Source organism: Harpia harpyja, chromosome 1 (genome assembly GCF_026419915.1).
Source record: "Harpia harpyja isolate bHarHar1 chromosome 1, bHarHar1 primary haplotype, whole genome shotgun sequence".
Lineage (NCBI taxonomy): Eukaryota > Metazoa > Chordata > Aves > Accipitriformes > Accipitridae > Harpia > Harpia harpyja.
The window spans coordinates 9083250-9097728 of NC_068940.1; the positions used below are offsets into that span (position 1 = coordinate 9083250).

Consider the following 14479-nt stretch of genomic DNA (forward strand, 5'->3'; position numbering starts at 1 on the left):
GATTGTCTGAGTGATTCAGTTATGTTCCCTCTTCTCTCATCCAAGCTATTTAGCTTGGAAAAGAAAACTATAGAAATATGGATGCCTTTTCCCTCCTCTCTTCCATCAACTTCCAGCTGCTGAAATGCAGAGCTCAGACAGACAACCAACTACATTGCGGGTGTGGAGCATTCAGAAACAAAAAGGCTGTTGGTTAGCTTGCTACTTATTGGGAGAAAGTTTAAATACATTACATGTATGACTACTTGAACAAGATGGCACAAAGCAGCAATTCACAGCACATTATCCAATCTGCAGGGGTTCTCTGTGTGCATGCACTGATTTGTTATCATCATCATGAGCAGGGGGAGCAATGTTCACCCCACAAACATTGTTCGCATGCACATACCCACAGAGTTTCTTTTCCTTATCTTACATGAAAGCAATGGCATTCTCCTCTCCTCCTTCCAGGCATAGTGCCTGTAAATATAGACAGACAACTGAAAGCAGGAGTTATCTTTTATGAGGTATATATGCACTTTGCAAAGTGCAGCTCTGGTTTGGCCTATCGGTGAAGTTAAAAAATCCTACCTTCCTCATTTTTTCCAAAGAGTAGCTATTACACATGAAATAGCTGTATCTTGCCTTTTCTTGTGACAGATGTTGAAGAATTAGTCAATGGCTTTTGTAGTCCTGAACTTTGAACAGGATGTGCTGCTGTCTGTGATACACCAAAAACCACTTTTGCACTTTATCTTACCTAATCTAAACACAGACTATCAAACCCATTATTTGACTGATTCCTCATTAACAAGGCAATTTGCTTACAGGGCAACAGAATGCACAAGTGTACTCTCGTGTTCATCTTTTGTGCCCAGAGGCTGTGCAGTTTTAGGCATTGTGTTGAAAGTTGAATTAGAGCTCAGAGAGGAGGATGATGTCAACATGCCCAAAGAGAAGCTTGCTGTCAGGCTGCCTTTCTGTGGTAGGTATTTTCTGCTACATGAAATAAACAGCAAACCAAGTAGTTACCACAGGATTGGGAAAAACAGAGTACATAAAAAAGAATAAAAAGAGAAACATTTTTTATAGCATACAAAATGCACTCAGCTGAAAGAAGGAGACTAAGTGTAGAAAACAGTACTGCTATCCACCAAAAGTGAAAAAAAAAAAAAATCATCAACCAAAAAAGCAACCTTGGAAATCTGTCATTATTAAAGTTGATTTTATAATGCTAATTCAGCTATATTTCTCACCCTATATGTGTACTACAAGATACTTCATAACATAAGCAATAAAGAACGTTTGCTTTAATATGACAAGATGGAAATGCAATATACACAATGTAGCCAAGAAGCTAATCCAGAAAAAGTATCATTTTTAGGAGCTTTACAACTTTTGATTGCTGTGTTCCAAAGGATGACTTCACTTGTGGCCTAGGGATTGGATCTGCCTTTCAAAACAAGCAGGATTTATTGGGTCAGGTGCAGTGGTGTGCAGACGTGGTTGTACCTGTCTGACTGTAAGACACTTGGTTGGGAATAAAGATGGCTCCTGAGCCTGAAGAACCTGTCCATTGCGAGTCTAGACCAACACCCCCTGAAAGAGTGGGAGTTTTTCCATTAATTTTGATGGGAGCTGGATCAGGCTGTTAGTTTCTTGACTGACATTGCAGTAAATACCACTTGCTTTTCTTCTTATTTAAAAAGGCAAGGAAGAGACAAATGTCAAATAGACTCTATTGAAAAATACATGCCATGGTGGCCAATACTGGGCATTTAGTTGTGTATTGCTGCCATGAGGAACATGCACCTGTAAATTTGGGGGGGGGGGGGTAATATATGAGAACATTCCATATGGCATTCCCACAGTCAGAAACATAAGAAATCAGAAACACAGAAAGTCAAGGCTGTCAACAGTTCCTCATAACCTGTTTTCATGGGGCTCCTTTGCATATGGAGTAGTTTCTGAATAAACCCCTGAGTAGCTATGTTGATTTCAAAGAAGTCGTGCAGTTGATCAGGGACCATTTTTGGGCTAAGGGTCTAAAACTGTTGGCCCCTAAAAGCAGGGATTATATCTGTATGTGGTTACCCAGTACAATGGGATTTTCTTATCTGCAAAGGATGCCAGGAAAACGGTAGAATGATTTGAGTGGGAAACCTTACGTGCAATGGGAAACTAAAGAAAATTCCATCATGTTTGCCCAAGAAAGTGTTAAAAGATAACTTGCTTATATGAAAAAAATTCTGATCATGAAGGGCTCTTTAATCGACGAGATAAATTCAGAATAATATCCTGAACTGAGTATCAGTGTTCAGACTAGATTTAAGGTCTGGTTTACCAATTAATTTAATTAATGATTGGAGCAATTAATCAAGGCATACATTATATTTTCAGCCATTTGAAGTCTAAATCAGAACTGATCATATGCTCTAGCTCATGTTAATTTTGCTATCCTCTAAAAATTTTTCATTGAAGCCCTTTAAGAGCAAATTTGAGTCTACTGACAGGAAACTTGTTTTTCTTGGTGGTTTTCCAGAAGTGGTGTATAGCCCTAGAGGCATAAGTATTCCACAGGTTGAAAACCACTGCGTCAGCTTAACCAAAAATCATAAGGTGATAAAATTACATGGCTAAATTAGCTAGCTAAATGACGGGTAGCATTAGTGTGTGGACCAGCTGCACTCACAGCTACAAATACAGTGTGAGAGTGTCTCGATAAGCCTGTTGCAAAGTCATGGCGCAGGACACTTGCCAGTGTAAAGCAGGGAGAAACTTATTAGGGAGGATTGGAGACATGGAGTTGGCACAGATCCAAGGTCCATGAGGAAGCCTTGATAAGGTAATCAGACTTTTACTTTTCTCTCGGATTCGAAGCAGCCCAGGATTGGGTGGGCATAGGTGGCAGTCATCTCAGGCACTCAACCTCAGAACAGTGAGGTCTGTGGTTCTCACAACAGTAATTTCCAGTGAACCATGGGCAAATTAAACTATCTTGATCCATCAGGAAAACCAAGACAGAGGACCAGAGAGACAGTATCCCTGCTTTTGTCATTGGCATGAACCTCTTGTGACCGAAAACTGTCTTTACTGGCATCAGTGCTCATGGTTCTTATTTCTCTTGTGAAGAATTATGATTTTTCAAGTTGGAGTAGTAACATTATTTAAGCTCATTTATTTCAAGCTAAGAAATATACAACCATGAATTTTTTAATTTTTTTTTTACAGTTTTTTCTGGTTTGGGACTCACATCTCCCATGCTTGATTGATGTCATTTGTTGCTACAGGCTATAAGCAAGTCTTTTATTAATTTTCAGTCTCATTCTTTCTGAAAAGCACGTGCACACTCTTTTCACTCATCCTGCCTCCCCATCCCTGATCTGCTTTTATTTTGCTAGTTGGTGGTTGCAACTGTTTTGAGTGTATAGAAATGCTGGGCTTGGAAACTGAGAAGGCTGTTCATTGTAGTCAGCAAAAAACCAAACAATGAGCTCAGAATCTGGCTCTTCAGTCAGTTTCTAGTAAAAAGGAGTTCAGTGAATAATGAGAATTAAGCCACAAGGGAAACCAGTGCACGGTTTGAATGTTGTTTTAAATAAGCTGGGAGTGCTGTCAGGAGTGATGAGGGTAGAATGTGGCCACACACGTGTATTGCCTCTTTTTATCCAGTATGAACTGCATGATCGGTATGGCCAGATTTCTGAATGATGAAGAGTCCATTAGGATAGATTAAACCATGTCACTGTCACTGCTAACTCCTGTTAGTCTACTGACAGCCATAAATTGAACTATATATTTCCATAATTAATCTGAACTGCAAAGCAGTTTAATTTTTGCTATTTTGTTTCATAAGTTTAATTGTATGTTTTATTCTAAATCCCAGAGCTATAATAAAAAGATTGGTTTAGGGTCTTGAAGTAGATCTTTGAGGCCACCTTAGATCAGATCTGCTTTTCAGTCACGTCACTGTGCATGTAGATAAATACCTTGCCTTTCAGAGAGGCTGAGGCCCCCTCTCCAAGTAAATGTAGGCTTTTGGTATTTAGCATATCTGAAAAGGAAAGCATGGTTCAGGTGGGAAGAAACCTTAAATACCATTATAGATATGTCAGCTTTAAGCTTTGAACTTCCTTCCGTGTTAACACATTTTGCTCAGGGTCTGGGATTCTTCCACAGTGATAAAAGTAGAAGTGAAGTCACAAGGAGACAGATTCTGGCACTTTTACCATTTGAGTTGCTTTCAGGGAGCTCAGGGGGACTACTTGCAGAATGAGGTGCGCAATGTCACCAGTTGTCCTGAAGTGTGTGAGAGACAGAACACACACAAAGCCATTCCAATAGAAGAACCTATTTATCTAAGCTCTCTTTCTAAAGACAGTGCAATTTCTTAGAAATCGATGGTTCTCCGGTCTTTTTATCAGGGAATTTGGTATTTGTCAGACACAGAAAGTGAAGCCATCAGCTCCTCAGTAGGGTGCCCAGTGAGCACTGCCAAAAGAATATTTATGAATTGATACCTCAACAAGTGCTGTAACCTTTTTAATTTACACCTTTAATTTTAACCTTCAGAGATAAGCATCTGAAGTTCCTAGAACTTGTATTTGTTAAATCAGGGACAAATGAATGACATCCTAAACCTGTGAAATCGTAAAGCTTTTTCTGAAATCTCCTCAGCATGGATTTGAACCTTCACTGAGAAGGGCTTCTGAGAGAATAGCTGGGGATAGAGAGTGGGACTGCTTAGCAGCAGACCTCAGGGGAAAAACAGCCCATCAGAGAAATAACCGGAGTGCCTGCAGCCAGTGCAGGCAAAAGCGTGTTTGTACAGATGACAATGAGACCTGCAGGTCCCTGAGATCTCTGTGGTTGTCTGATGTGCTGGTTTACAGCGTCTGTTCCATGTAGGAAATGTAGGTTTGCCTCTCCTCAGGGAAATTAGATCTCTCGACAAATAATTCCTCGACACAGGCAACTGCACCCTCCAAAGAATTCCGAACTCAGACATCCATGGGGAAAAAAAGGAACCTGAATTTAAAAAATGGTTAATCTTGACAATCGCCAAAGTTTGGACTTCATCTATTCAGTACATTGTATGTGGTTCCTATTTATTTAAGGAACTAATGCACGCTTTCAGAGATACACAATGTAGCTCCAAGAAATAGTAGAAGCTAGAAGCTTTGGAAGTCTGTGAAACTTTAATGTACCACAGTTTCTGTTTCTTAATGAAATCCTGAAGTGGGCTGGTTTTCCTTTCCCATCTCTCTTTGAGAAACCTGCTCGCTTTTGCAGGCTAGTCAGGATGAAGAGCTATAAGAGCTCTCAGGAAGATTGTGGCTAACTTCCATAAATGCCTGTGCAGGTTGGGGTGGTTTCTATCTACTCTCCCTAATACTGATTCCCAAAAAATTACAACTTTGTTATGGCATAACCTTTGGCATGTGATACAACGGATATTCCCGTAATGTCATTAGTTAAATTAATCCCCCCTGGAAAACTGCATACTTTTCTGAGTTGTCATTCTTTTACAGTGTTAGCCTTTCACCTCAAGAGTCCTGGGGACAAATTGGAGGCAGGTCAAAACCAACCTATGATCACTATTTGCTGTTACTCATACTCTACAGCTCATAAAATATACTATGACTATGGCAGTCTTTGGTTATTAGAAGCTCCAACCAACAGCGGTGGCCTAGTATAGATTTTAGTGATGTATCCTCTGCACTGTAGAGAAGCCATTTGTTCTCATATTTTTATGTTTGTTCTTAAAATGTTTGGCTGGTTTTATCAGCTGTTTGTGTCCATGATTATCACTAATTACATATCATAAAGGCAGAACATGACAGCACAAATTCCGCTCAGCTGACAGTCAATTTTGGGGATGTCCAGTCTATAGATAAGCACCAGGGACTGGAATATCGGGTGTTGCAATGTGCCAATAGCATCTTTAACTTCTACTGATGTGGAGGCCTTTAAATGTAGACCCATGACTGTATGCTGTGCAATGAGATGGCTTTGAAATCTCCAGCAGGTGACTGACTCTGCAGAAGTCAGCAGTTTGCAATGTAAATGGCAAACTTGAATTCTTGAACATTTTCAAAACTGTTCGGAAAAGAAAGGTATTGAAAACAAAAAAACCCTTTAGTCTGTAAATAGACCACATCTTCAGTAATGTATGGATTATTTATTTTTGCACACAATTCTTAGCGTTTTTCTATGCTGAATCTTCTGGAATCCCTAACTATCAATATACTACATCTGGTTTTGGAAATTCCAAGTAAAAGTTGAAATGAACAGAAGTCAAGTGAGTTGCAGATTTTTGGCTGTTGTAAAAGAAATTCATGAAGAATTTGTGAATCTGGAAGACACAAAAGCAGCCTGAGCTTTAGGAGAGCATCAGCTAGTCAAGAGCTTTGGTCTGGGCTTGCTCTTCTTCTCTGGTGGGTAGAGGTTATTAGAGATGTTTTGGGAGAATATGATCTCCTACTGCTTCACTTGGCAGTAATCAGTGGCAATGGCCCTGCAGCCAAATATTTATATCTGTTTGAAAAAGTGACAAACAAAATAACTGACCGCTTCTGCTACCAAGATTAATAATTAATTATTTAACAAAGCTGACCTTTAAATAGTATTCATTAGGTTTTAAAGTTAACCATCCCTTGAGATCAATCAGAACAATTCATGTTACTCAAAACTAGGAGAGCTTAGAGGAAATTCTGGAACACTGGAGCAAATTTTCTTGGTGCAAAAGATGCAGAGCCTGTATATTCTTTATCCAAGGCAATAATTTTGTAATTAATGTAAAAGCAACTGTTGTGGCTTTAAATACACCTTTACTCCAGTACATCTGTATAGTTCATGTATCAATCGGAGAAATAAAATGGCAGCAAGGATTTACCCCAAACAATTCTATCCATCTTATGTCATTAGCGCTGAAAGATCTTTAAGACCAATATGGTTTGAGCTCCACCAGAGCTAAGACCTCTGAGTGGTTTAAGTCACAGTCAAGCTTACTAAAAGGTAAACTTAATGAACCTAGACACAGATGCTACTCTGAAACAACAAATAAGCAATATTGGCTAGCACTGTGCACAGTTACATGACACAGTGTTTAATACACTGGCAGATATAAACAGCTAGGGAGTCCAGCACTGATATAACTTTAGATTGGTACTGGACAGGCAGTAGCAATGCTGAGAAATTTTAGCAAAAATTCCCTAATATAGACATAGCCATGTAGGCTGAAAAACACGAAAAAAACCCCACTAAAAAAACCCACCACTAATAGAGGACAGCTGATTGGTGGTAGTCAAATGCATCTGTCTGAAAATAGAAAAGAAAATATCTGGGGTGGTGTCTGGCTCCATCAAAATCAATGGCAAATCTCCCATTGACTTGAATTTTGACTAGAATTTCAACCCTGTTTTCTGCATGGACCACTAAGAGAAAGGTGACAGTTTTTTATTTCTTTCCTTTTCCAGTATAAAAAGTGCTCTGTTTGGAGAACTGCCACTGACTCTTCAGCATTTGGCCCAGTTTAAAAAAAATCTCTATCAGCCAATTAGCTGTACAAAATAAATACTGTCTCTTCAGCTGGCCTGGATAGTTTCTATGGCAGCCCCATACTTAATCTAAACTCCATTCTTTTTCCATTTCTTGCTTCTCCCTTCAAGCCACCAGCCACTTCACCCCTTCACTTTGAAGAGGCTCTTGAAAGCAGAATGTGAAAGACAAACTGTTTCTCTTCCTTTGGCAGTACTGTCCCTTTAGAGACAGACTGGGGTCTTTGCTCGTAACAGTGAAGCTCCATCTATAGTTGTCATTTGCTGTCAGTCATTGTGTCTTTTGCTAAACCCAAAGGACCCAAAATTATTTCTGCAGAAACTACAATTAGAACTCTGGGCCACTAAATCCCAATTCTTTTCCTTCATGTCCTCTTTACTTTTTTGTTTCAGAATGAAGTCATTAGGTATATTTTAGAAATCCAAAATATACATAGATCTGTATTTAGATTTGCAAATTATCACTGTTAATGTTTGCATGTATATATATGCAGATGTGTATTATTCTCTAACAACAGAAGTCCAGTGGATTCTGATATTTACATTATGCTTTGCAGTGCTATGACTCTGAGGAAATACGTTATTAAGTATAATAACATTTGACAAATTTAATATTATCAGGTCAATAGGGTAATTTTCTTGACTAAATTTTATTAGGAAATCCTTTGTTTGTTTCTCTTACTTCTGTTTAGTTTTATTGGTTTTTTTCAAAGACTGAATTTACTTGTAACTTGAGATCTGAATGCATGTGCCTGTTTCTTCTTGTAGTTTGCCAAACTGTTGTCACATAAATAATATTTATATTTATTAGTGCTTGGATACCAGAGTGATGGGCAACTTAGATTGAATACAATATTTAAAATTAGAAAGAGATAGATCCTAAAATCACATCTGCTCTGGAGAACTGAACTTTGCTAAAGCAAACTGGTAGTTTAAGCTTCAGGTTCAGTGCATCTATGTCTACTCAGTCTGAAACATGCAAGTTTGGGTGGAACCCATACTCGCTTTACTTCTAACAGGTCAGAAGCATTGTCACCATTAGAATTCTCTCCCAGAGCCTCTGGCAATTTTTCAAGCAGTGGCTTCTGGGAAATATCAACAGTTGGCATTGTATTGTGACAGAGAATGTTAAACCAGTTGCTATTAAAAAGATGATTTCTAAATATGTATGATTCCTCCATTAACTTCTGCAGGCTTAACTGTAAAGAGGCCTATCTATGCTGTTACTGCGATGGTGACAGAGAGGTCACTCACTGTAGTCAGCCACAGGTTTCAACAGGCATGGAATTGGGTTGACATTGCATACAGGTCAGACTTTGGCTCTTCCGACTGTATCAATCAGCTAAGTCAGCTATCAAATACACCTGAGGTAAAGGATTAAGACACCTTATTCCACACTTCACTGATAGAGAAACTGAGGTGGTGAATGGAATGCCACACGGTCCTGGCATTCAGGTCCACAGTCACAGCGGTCTCCTCCAGCCTCTAGAACAAACTGCTAAAAGCAAAGTAGGAAATGCTTTGAGGAACTTGCGTCCTTCAAAATATTCACTTCAGCTGAGGAATCTTTCTGATGATTGCTGTGTCCATGCATAATCCCAAGAATGCCAAAAGGATTACCCAAAGTTTTTAGATGTCAGTTATCTGTTGCTCCAAAATATGCCCATTTCTATGTGCAGATAGATGTGTGCAAATTTGTGTTCTAGTCTACTCTGATAAATTTACTCATGATTCCCATGCATTTTTGACACTCAGGCTTCATTACTATCATTCATTATAACCGAAAGAGTTTCAGCTGATTTGTTCTGTGGCAATCTTTTGAGTGAGCTGCACAAGTTGTTGAGAAAAATCCTCCCCCTGCACATTTTCACTCATTAGTCTTCACTGGATATGGGCGTCTAACGAAAGAGTCATCTCCCTATAAAAAATAGTGCTGTCTGCTTAGTTACACAGCCTGCCTGCTAAATAGAAGGAGGTAGCAATGAAGTGTCACATTTCAAAGACTACAAGAAAGAGTTGGAATGGTGACAGACTGAACTAATGCATTCTTAATGAGAAGAAGCTCTTCTATTACTTTGATGGGATGCATGGAAGGAAGTACTGCATGCTCGGAAATAGTAAAACTCAGAAAGCCATTTTTGATGCTGTTGGAGAAAGAAGGAAGTAACTGTGGCAGAAGTCTTATAAAATTCTGCTTGTAAAATGCAAAAACTGTGTTAGCATGATCCTTTGATTAAGATGTAAATTCAAAGGTGAGAGATGTGAGTGCTCTGATCCCTACACAACTAAAAGCTTTTGGGGCTGGATAAATTTTGGGCAAACAGCACAAGCCTTGCAATCAATGTCTAGTTGACTGACCACTGAATGTTTCCAATGTCCTATAATAAATTTAGGATAATAATAAAATGCAAAAAGCCACACTTTTAATGCACCAGAGGTTACCAATGGCTTGGGTGCCCTCAATAGCAGAAGATTTCTTAAAGACAGCTCCCAGACATTTTGAGAAAGGGGCCTTGGCCACACTATGCAGTGGAGGAGGAGGAATAATAAACATAAAAGAGTAATACATGTCTGGAGGAGAAGTACATCCTGATTCCACATTCAACAATAGTTTTATCATCGGTCAGATGAGCAAGACACATGTATGAGGCATACTCAAGGTATGTCAGTCTTTTAGGAACATCAGTGTACATCATCCAACAGTCTGTCTCCAGCTCTGACCAAATTCCAGAAAGAGGTAGAAGATCAGACAAGAAACCAGTTGTTACTTTGTATTCTGAGTGGAGAAGAAAGTCCTCCTCAGCCTCCATGAGTGACCAGTGGGAACCCAAAAGCATGGATTTAATGCAATGTAAACAAAGTGCCAGAGAGACACGTTTTTCAAACCTCATTGATGCTACCAGCTCAGTATATGTTCAAGAACTCACAGATCAATCTTAATTTTCTGTACCTAAGAGCACTTTGCTCATGTTTTATGATCTGTTTGATCGGCATTTAAAGCTCTATCTTAAAATAATGCTGGTTTTTGGTAGGAATTTGGAAGATCCCTTCTGAACTTCACTTTTTGGATAGTTGGAAATCTTCTAAATTTGAGACTATGATTACTCATGACCTGGTTTACAAACCTGTGATCATGTGCTGCCACTGCCGTTTTCTTACTTCTCTGTTATTTACATTCCATATGAGAAAGAATCATATTCCTCAGGCGCTGTGTTGCTAAGCAAAACAAGTGAAACTTTTAAAGTTTATCTTTGTATGACAAATATTTGTTGCTCTAAGCATCCAAATAGGTTTTCTCTGCATCAATTCTCATTTAAGCTCATCTTTATTTAACGCATACGAGTAGTGCTTTACGTGGAATTCCAGAGGAGGTCCTCTCCAATGGTACTAACACTTCTGTAGCTCTACTAAAAGTATTTTGCCACATCCATTGTAGAACTGCATAAGCTCTTTTCACAAAACCACCTTCCTGGCTTTTATACTTGCATTTTCCAGTCTTCAGCATTTCCAATTAATCAGTTCCATGTTTACACCAAAAATTATGCATTGTTTTAAAGGGGCGGGGGAGAGGACTACTAAATTTCCTCTATTCATATTACCTGTGCCAACAAAGTTGTCTTACTCTTTTCAAGTCATGAGTGAGTCCTTCTCAACAATATTAAAACCTCCTAACTTTGTGTTGCCCGCAAATTTTATGAGTGCACACCTAATTCTTGCTCTTACAACACTAATAAACATATCGATGATTCCTAAAACTAATCCCTGAGAAACACAACTACCAACTTTCCTCCTCTCAAATAACACCACCTGTAATATACCCTACTGTTGTCTCTGTTTATCCAACTTCTTATCCAACTGAAGAGTTTTTATACTACTTTGCATGATTTCCACTTGAAGTATGAGTTTCCTATGGGAACCTGCAATATGCATTGTATATAATATCTAAATATATTAGATCTGACACATTATCCTTGTTTAAGAAACTGAAAACTCTAACCAATACCCAAAAGTAATTATTTTAACCACAGATAATCCTACTGTAATTTCTCCCATTTTTAATTTTCATATGTGTTTTTAATCACTCGTTTCAAATCTGTTCTAAATATGCACGGTGCTGAAGTCAAACTAACAGCCATGAAATCACTTGACATACTTTTTCCCCCACTTCTTGGGCATATTTGCCCAATCCGTCATTGCGTACCTCTGTCATCTGGTACTATCTCCAAATGATATATATTTAAAATCTTTTCTACTTGTGCTTCCATCTGCCAGTGTCTTCAGTACTCTAGAACGAAAATAATATGGACCCAATGATTTTGTCACGCTAAGCTACATATATTTGACTTCCCTTTCAAATGATGTAATTCCCGTTGATTTATCATCATTCTTCTTAGCTATCCTTTCAATATCTTCATGTACATCAACTTCCTTGAAATTGGGGAAAAGCATTTATTCAACAATGGGTAAGCTATACATCAAGAATAATGTAGGCATGCCTGAATTACCCTTCAGGTCACTGCCATGGCCTCACTTCATCACTTTATTTCTTTATTGTTCCCATATCTAAAAAAAAATATGGCTTTGTTTTACTTTTCTGTGCAAGGTACAGTTCAACAAGGCCTTTATCCATCATTCCTTTGCTTCTATATTTTATAATGCCTGAAAAAAAGTTCTCCTTGATAATCAAGGCCTCTTCTCACTCTTTGGGGGTTTTGTACCTATTCTTAGTGCTTGCTTTAGTTATTTATTCATTCAGAGACTCTAGCCCTTTCCTGCAATTTCTCCGTCCTGCCCAGCACGCACAGATTATTTCCATTCTTAATGTAAATCCATCCTTTCCTGCATTCAAATCATTAAGTTCCTCAGGCCAGTCATCTTCATTCACTTATTTTTCTATTTTCTAAAAGTTTGCCATTCTAAAATACCAAGCCTTAGCTGTAGATTTATTTTTGTCCATCTTGCGATTTAAGAAGAACCGAATCCGTTCATAATCACTTCCTTCTAGAACATTAGTTTTTGGTCAGCTGTTCTGCAAGATCCTCCTCACACTAAAAACCTAAGCTTAAAATAGCACACACTTTGTTGTTTTATGAATTTCTGTACCAAAAAGTCAGTCTTCTGAAATGTCTAAGAATATCTAAACCTTGCTATTATTGATGGTATTTATGTCTATGTCTGGAAAATCTAAGTCTCCTATGCTCATACAATTTCCCTTATTATTTATTTCTTTATCTATTTATAGAGATGATTACCCGCTTCCAATCTCAGCCTGTCAGACCATAATATCCCCTTCTCCCCAAATACTCTCCAAGTTGGGCCTTTTTTACCATCTTCCTTGCAGTGATTTTCATCCTAACAGATTATGTTTTATTCATGCCATCACATTTTAAGATGAATAAACACAATTTGGCTGGTTTACTTTGCTACAACTTCAAATTTCCTGACTTTTATGTATTTTAAGTTGCATCCACATAGGCCTGTATATAAAATTCCCTTGTTTTCTTTTTAGATTGAAGAAACCCCAAGGAAAAACAGCATGAGCTTCCCCACCCTTTCACAAAGTGATTATAAATGTACCTATTCATATTAGATTAACTTAATAGCATTTGGTTTGGTTTGGTTTTTATTTAGCAGTATACACTAGTTATGAATAGTTCTTTTCTATACCAATAATGCTTTCTCCTAGTCACTACTCATCCACTTGAATGAGGTATAGGCGATACTGGAATAGCAAGTAGATTCTGATCAATGTACATAATTCATAATGAAAAGAAAATGTGCAGTGTTCAAAAAAAACCAAAAAAGACCAGAAATTTGAACAGTAGGGAACACTGGGAAGTGTAGAGATTTACCTCCCATCCACACTGTTAGCATGTAAACATGCTGTCAGATGCAGCTTTAACCCAAATTCTAGAGTTCTGTTGGGTAAAATTGCCCAGAAATCTTCAGCCACCACCTCTCATAGCCATCAATCTTAGGGTCTGCTTACAGAGGACAGACAAGGAATGAATTACAGCATAGGCCCTCAGCAAATATGCCAAGCTCAACTCTTCTTAAACATCGCTACAGCCTACGTTACAGTTCAACAGAAAGTTTGCAGGTTGCCATTCTCAGCAGTAATAAGTTGTTATCATGCGCTCGAGTATAAACATCACCATTAAAATGCCTAGACATTCTCTGAAGTGTTAAAATTAAGTCCTCCTGTGACTAATCTTATAAATGATAACCAAAAGACTGCATATCAACTCGTTTTATTTCCTATCTGAAGAGGATGGGGAACTTAACCTTAGATTTCAAAAAAATTTATAGCTAAGCCAGTACTGTAATACATTTCTTCCAGTCAGTGTTGCTGTGATTTAGATGAGAAGCAGCAAGAAAGATTTGAGCTGTCACACTTGACTTTGAGCTGCCAAGAAGAGGTATTGGAGGTTACAGGCTAAGGTTTAATTTATATTCCTCCTTTTGTTACAGGCAGAGATGGTACGTGCTGCTTTCCAAGCGCAAAGATCTTTCCTGGTGTTAGCATCCCAGTGTCAAGAGCCTCAAGAGGTAAGAAAAGTGACCTAGAGTTTCAAGAGGCAGTGTATTAAAAAGGCTGTGTTCCCATATGTTTAATATCATTCCCTGCATTTGCTTCTAGTTTATTTATACAGTGCACTTAGAGCCTTGCTTTCAGTGTTACTAGCATGGTGCTGTAATAATCAGCCATGGTCCAGAGTTAAGAACCTTTTCTGTACCAATACATATAAGATCATTGAAGAAACCAAAGGAGGTTTCCACTTATGGCTGTAAGAGGGATCAGTGTTTCTCTGGAAAGCTGGAAATGCCATGGAATAGAATGGCTTTTTGTTAGCCGCACAGGGATGCTATATGACAGACTTTGAAGTCAGGGGATAAGCTATTGAGAGAAAAAATCAATACTGGCCCCTAGACTCAATATT

General features: G+C 38.4%; 1 protein-coding gene across 2 annotated transcripts in view; it reads left to right on the plus strand.

The window, feature by feature from the left end:
* Window positions 1-14479, plus strand: part of CAP2 (cyclase associated actin cytoskeleton regulatory protein 2) — a 68176-nt gene that overhangs the window by 18902 nt on the left and 34795 nt on the right. For both annotated transcript variants that reach the window (XM_052813300.1, XM_052813205.1), the window contains one exon: window positions 14010-14087. In XM_052813300.1, coding sequence (XP_052669260.1) covers window positions 14010-14087 — 78 coding nt within the window. The remainder of the gene's footprint in view (window positions 1-14009; window positions 14088-14479) is intronic.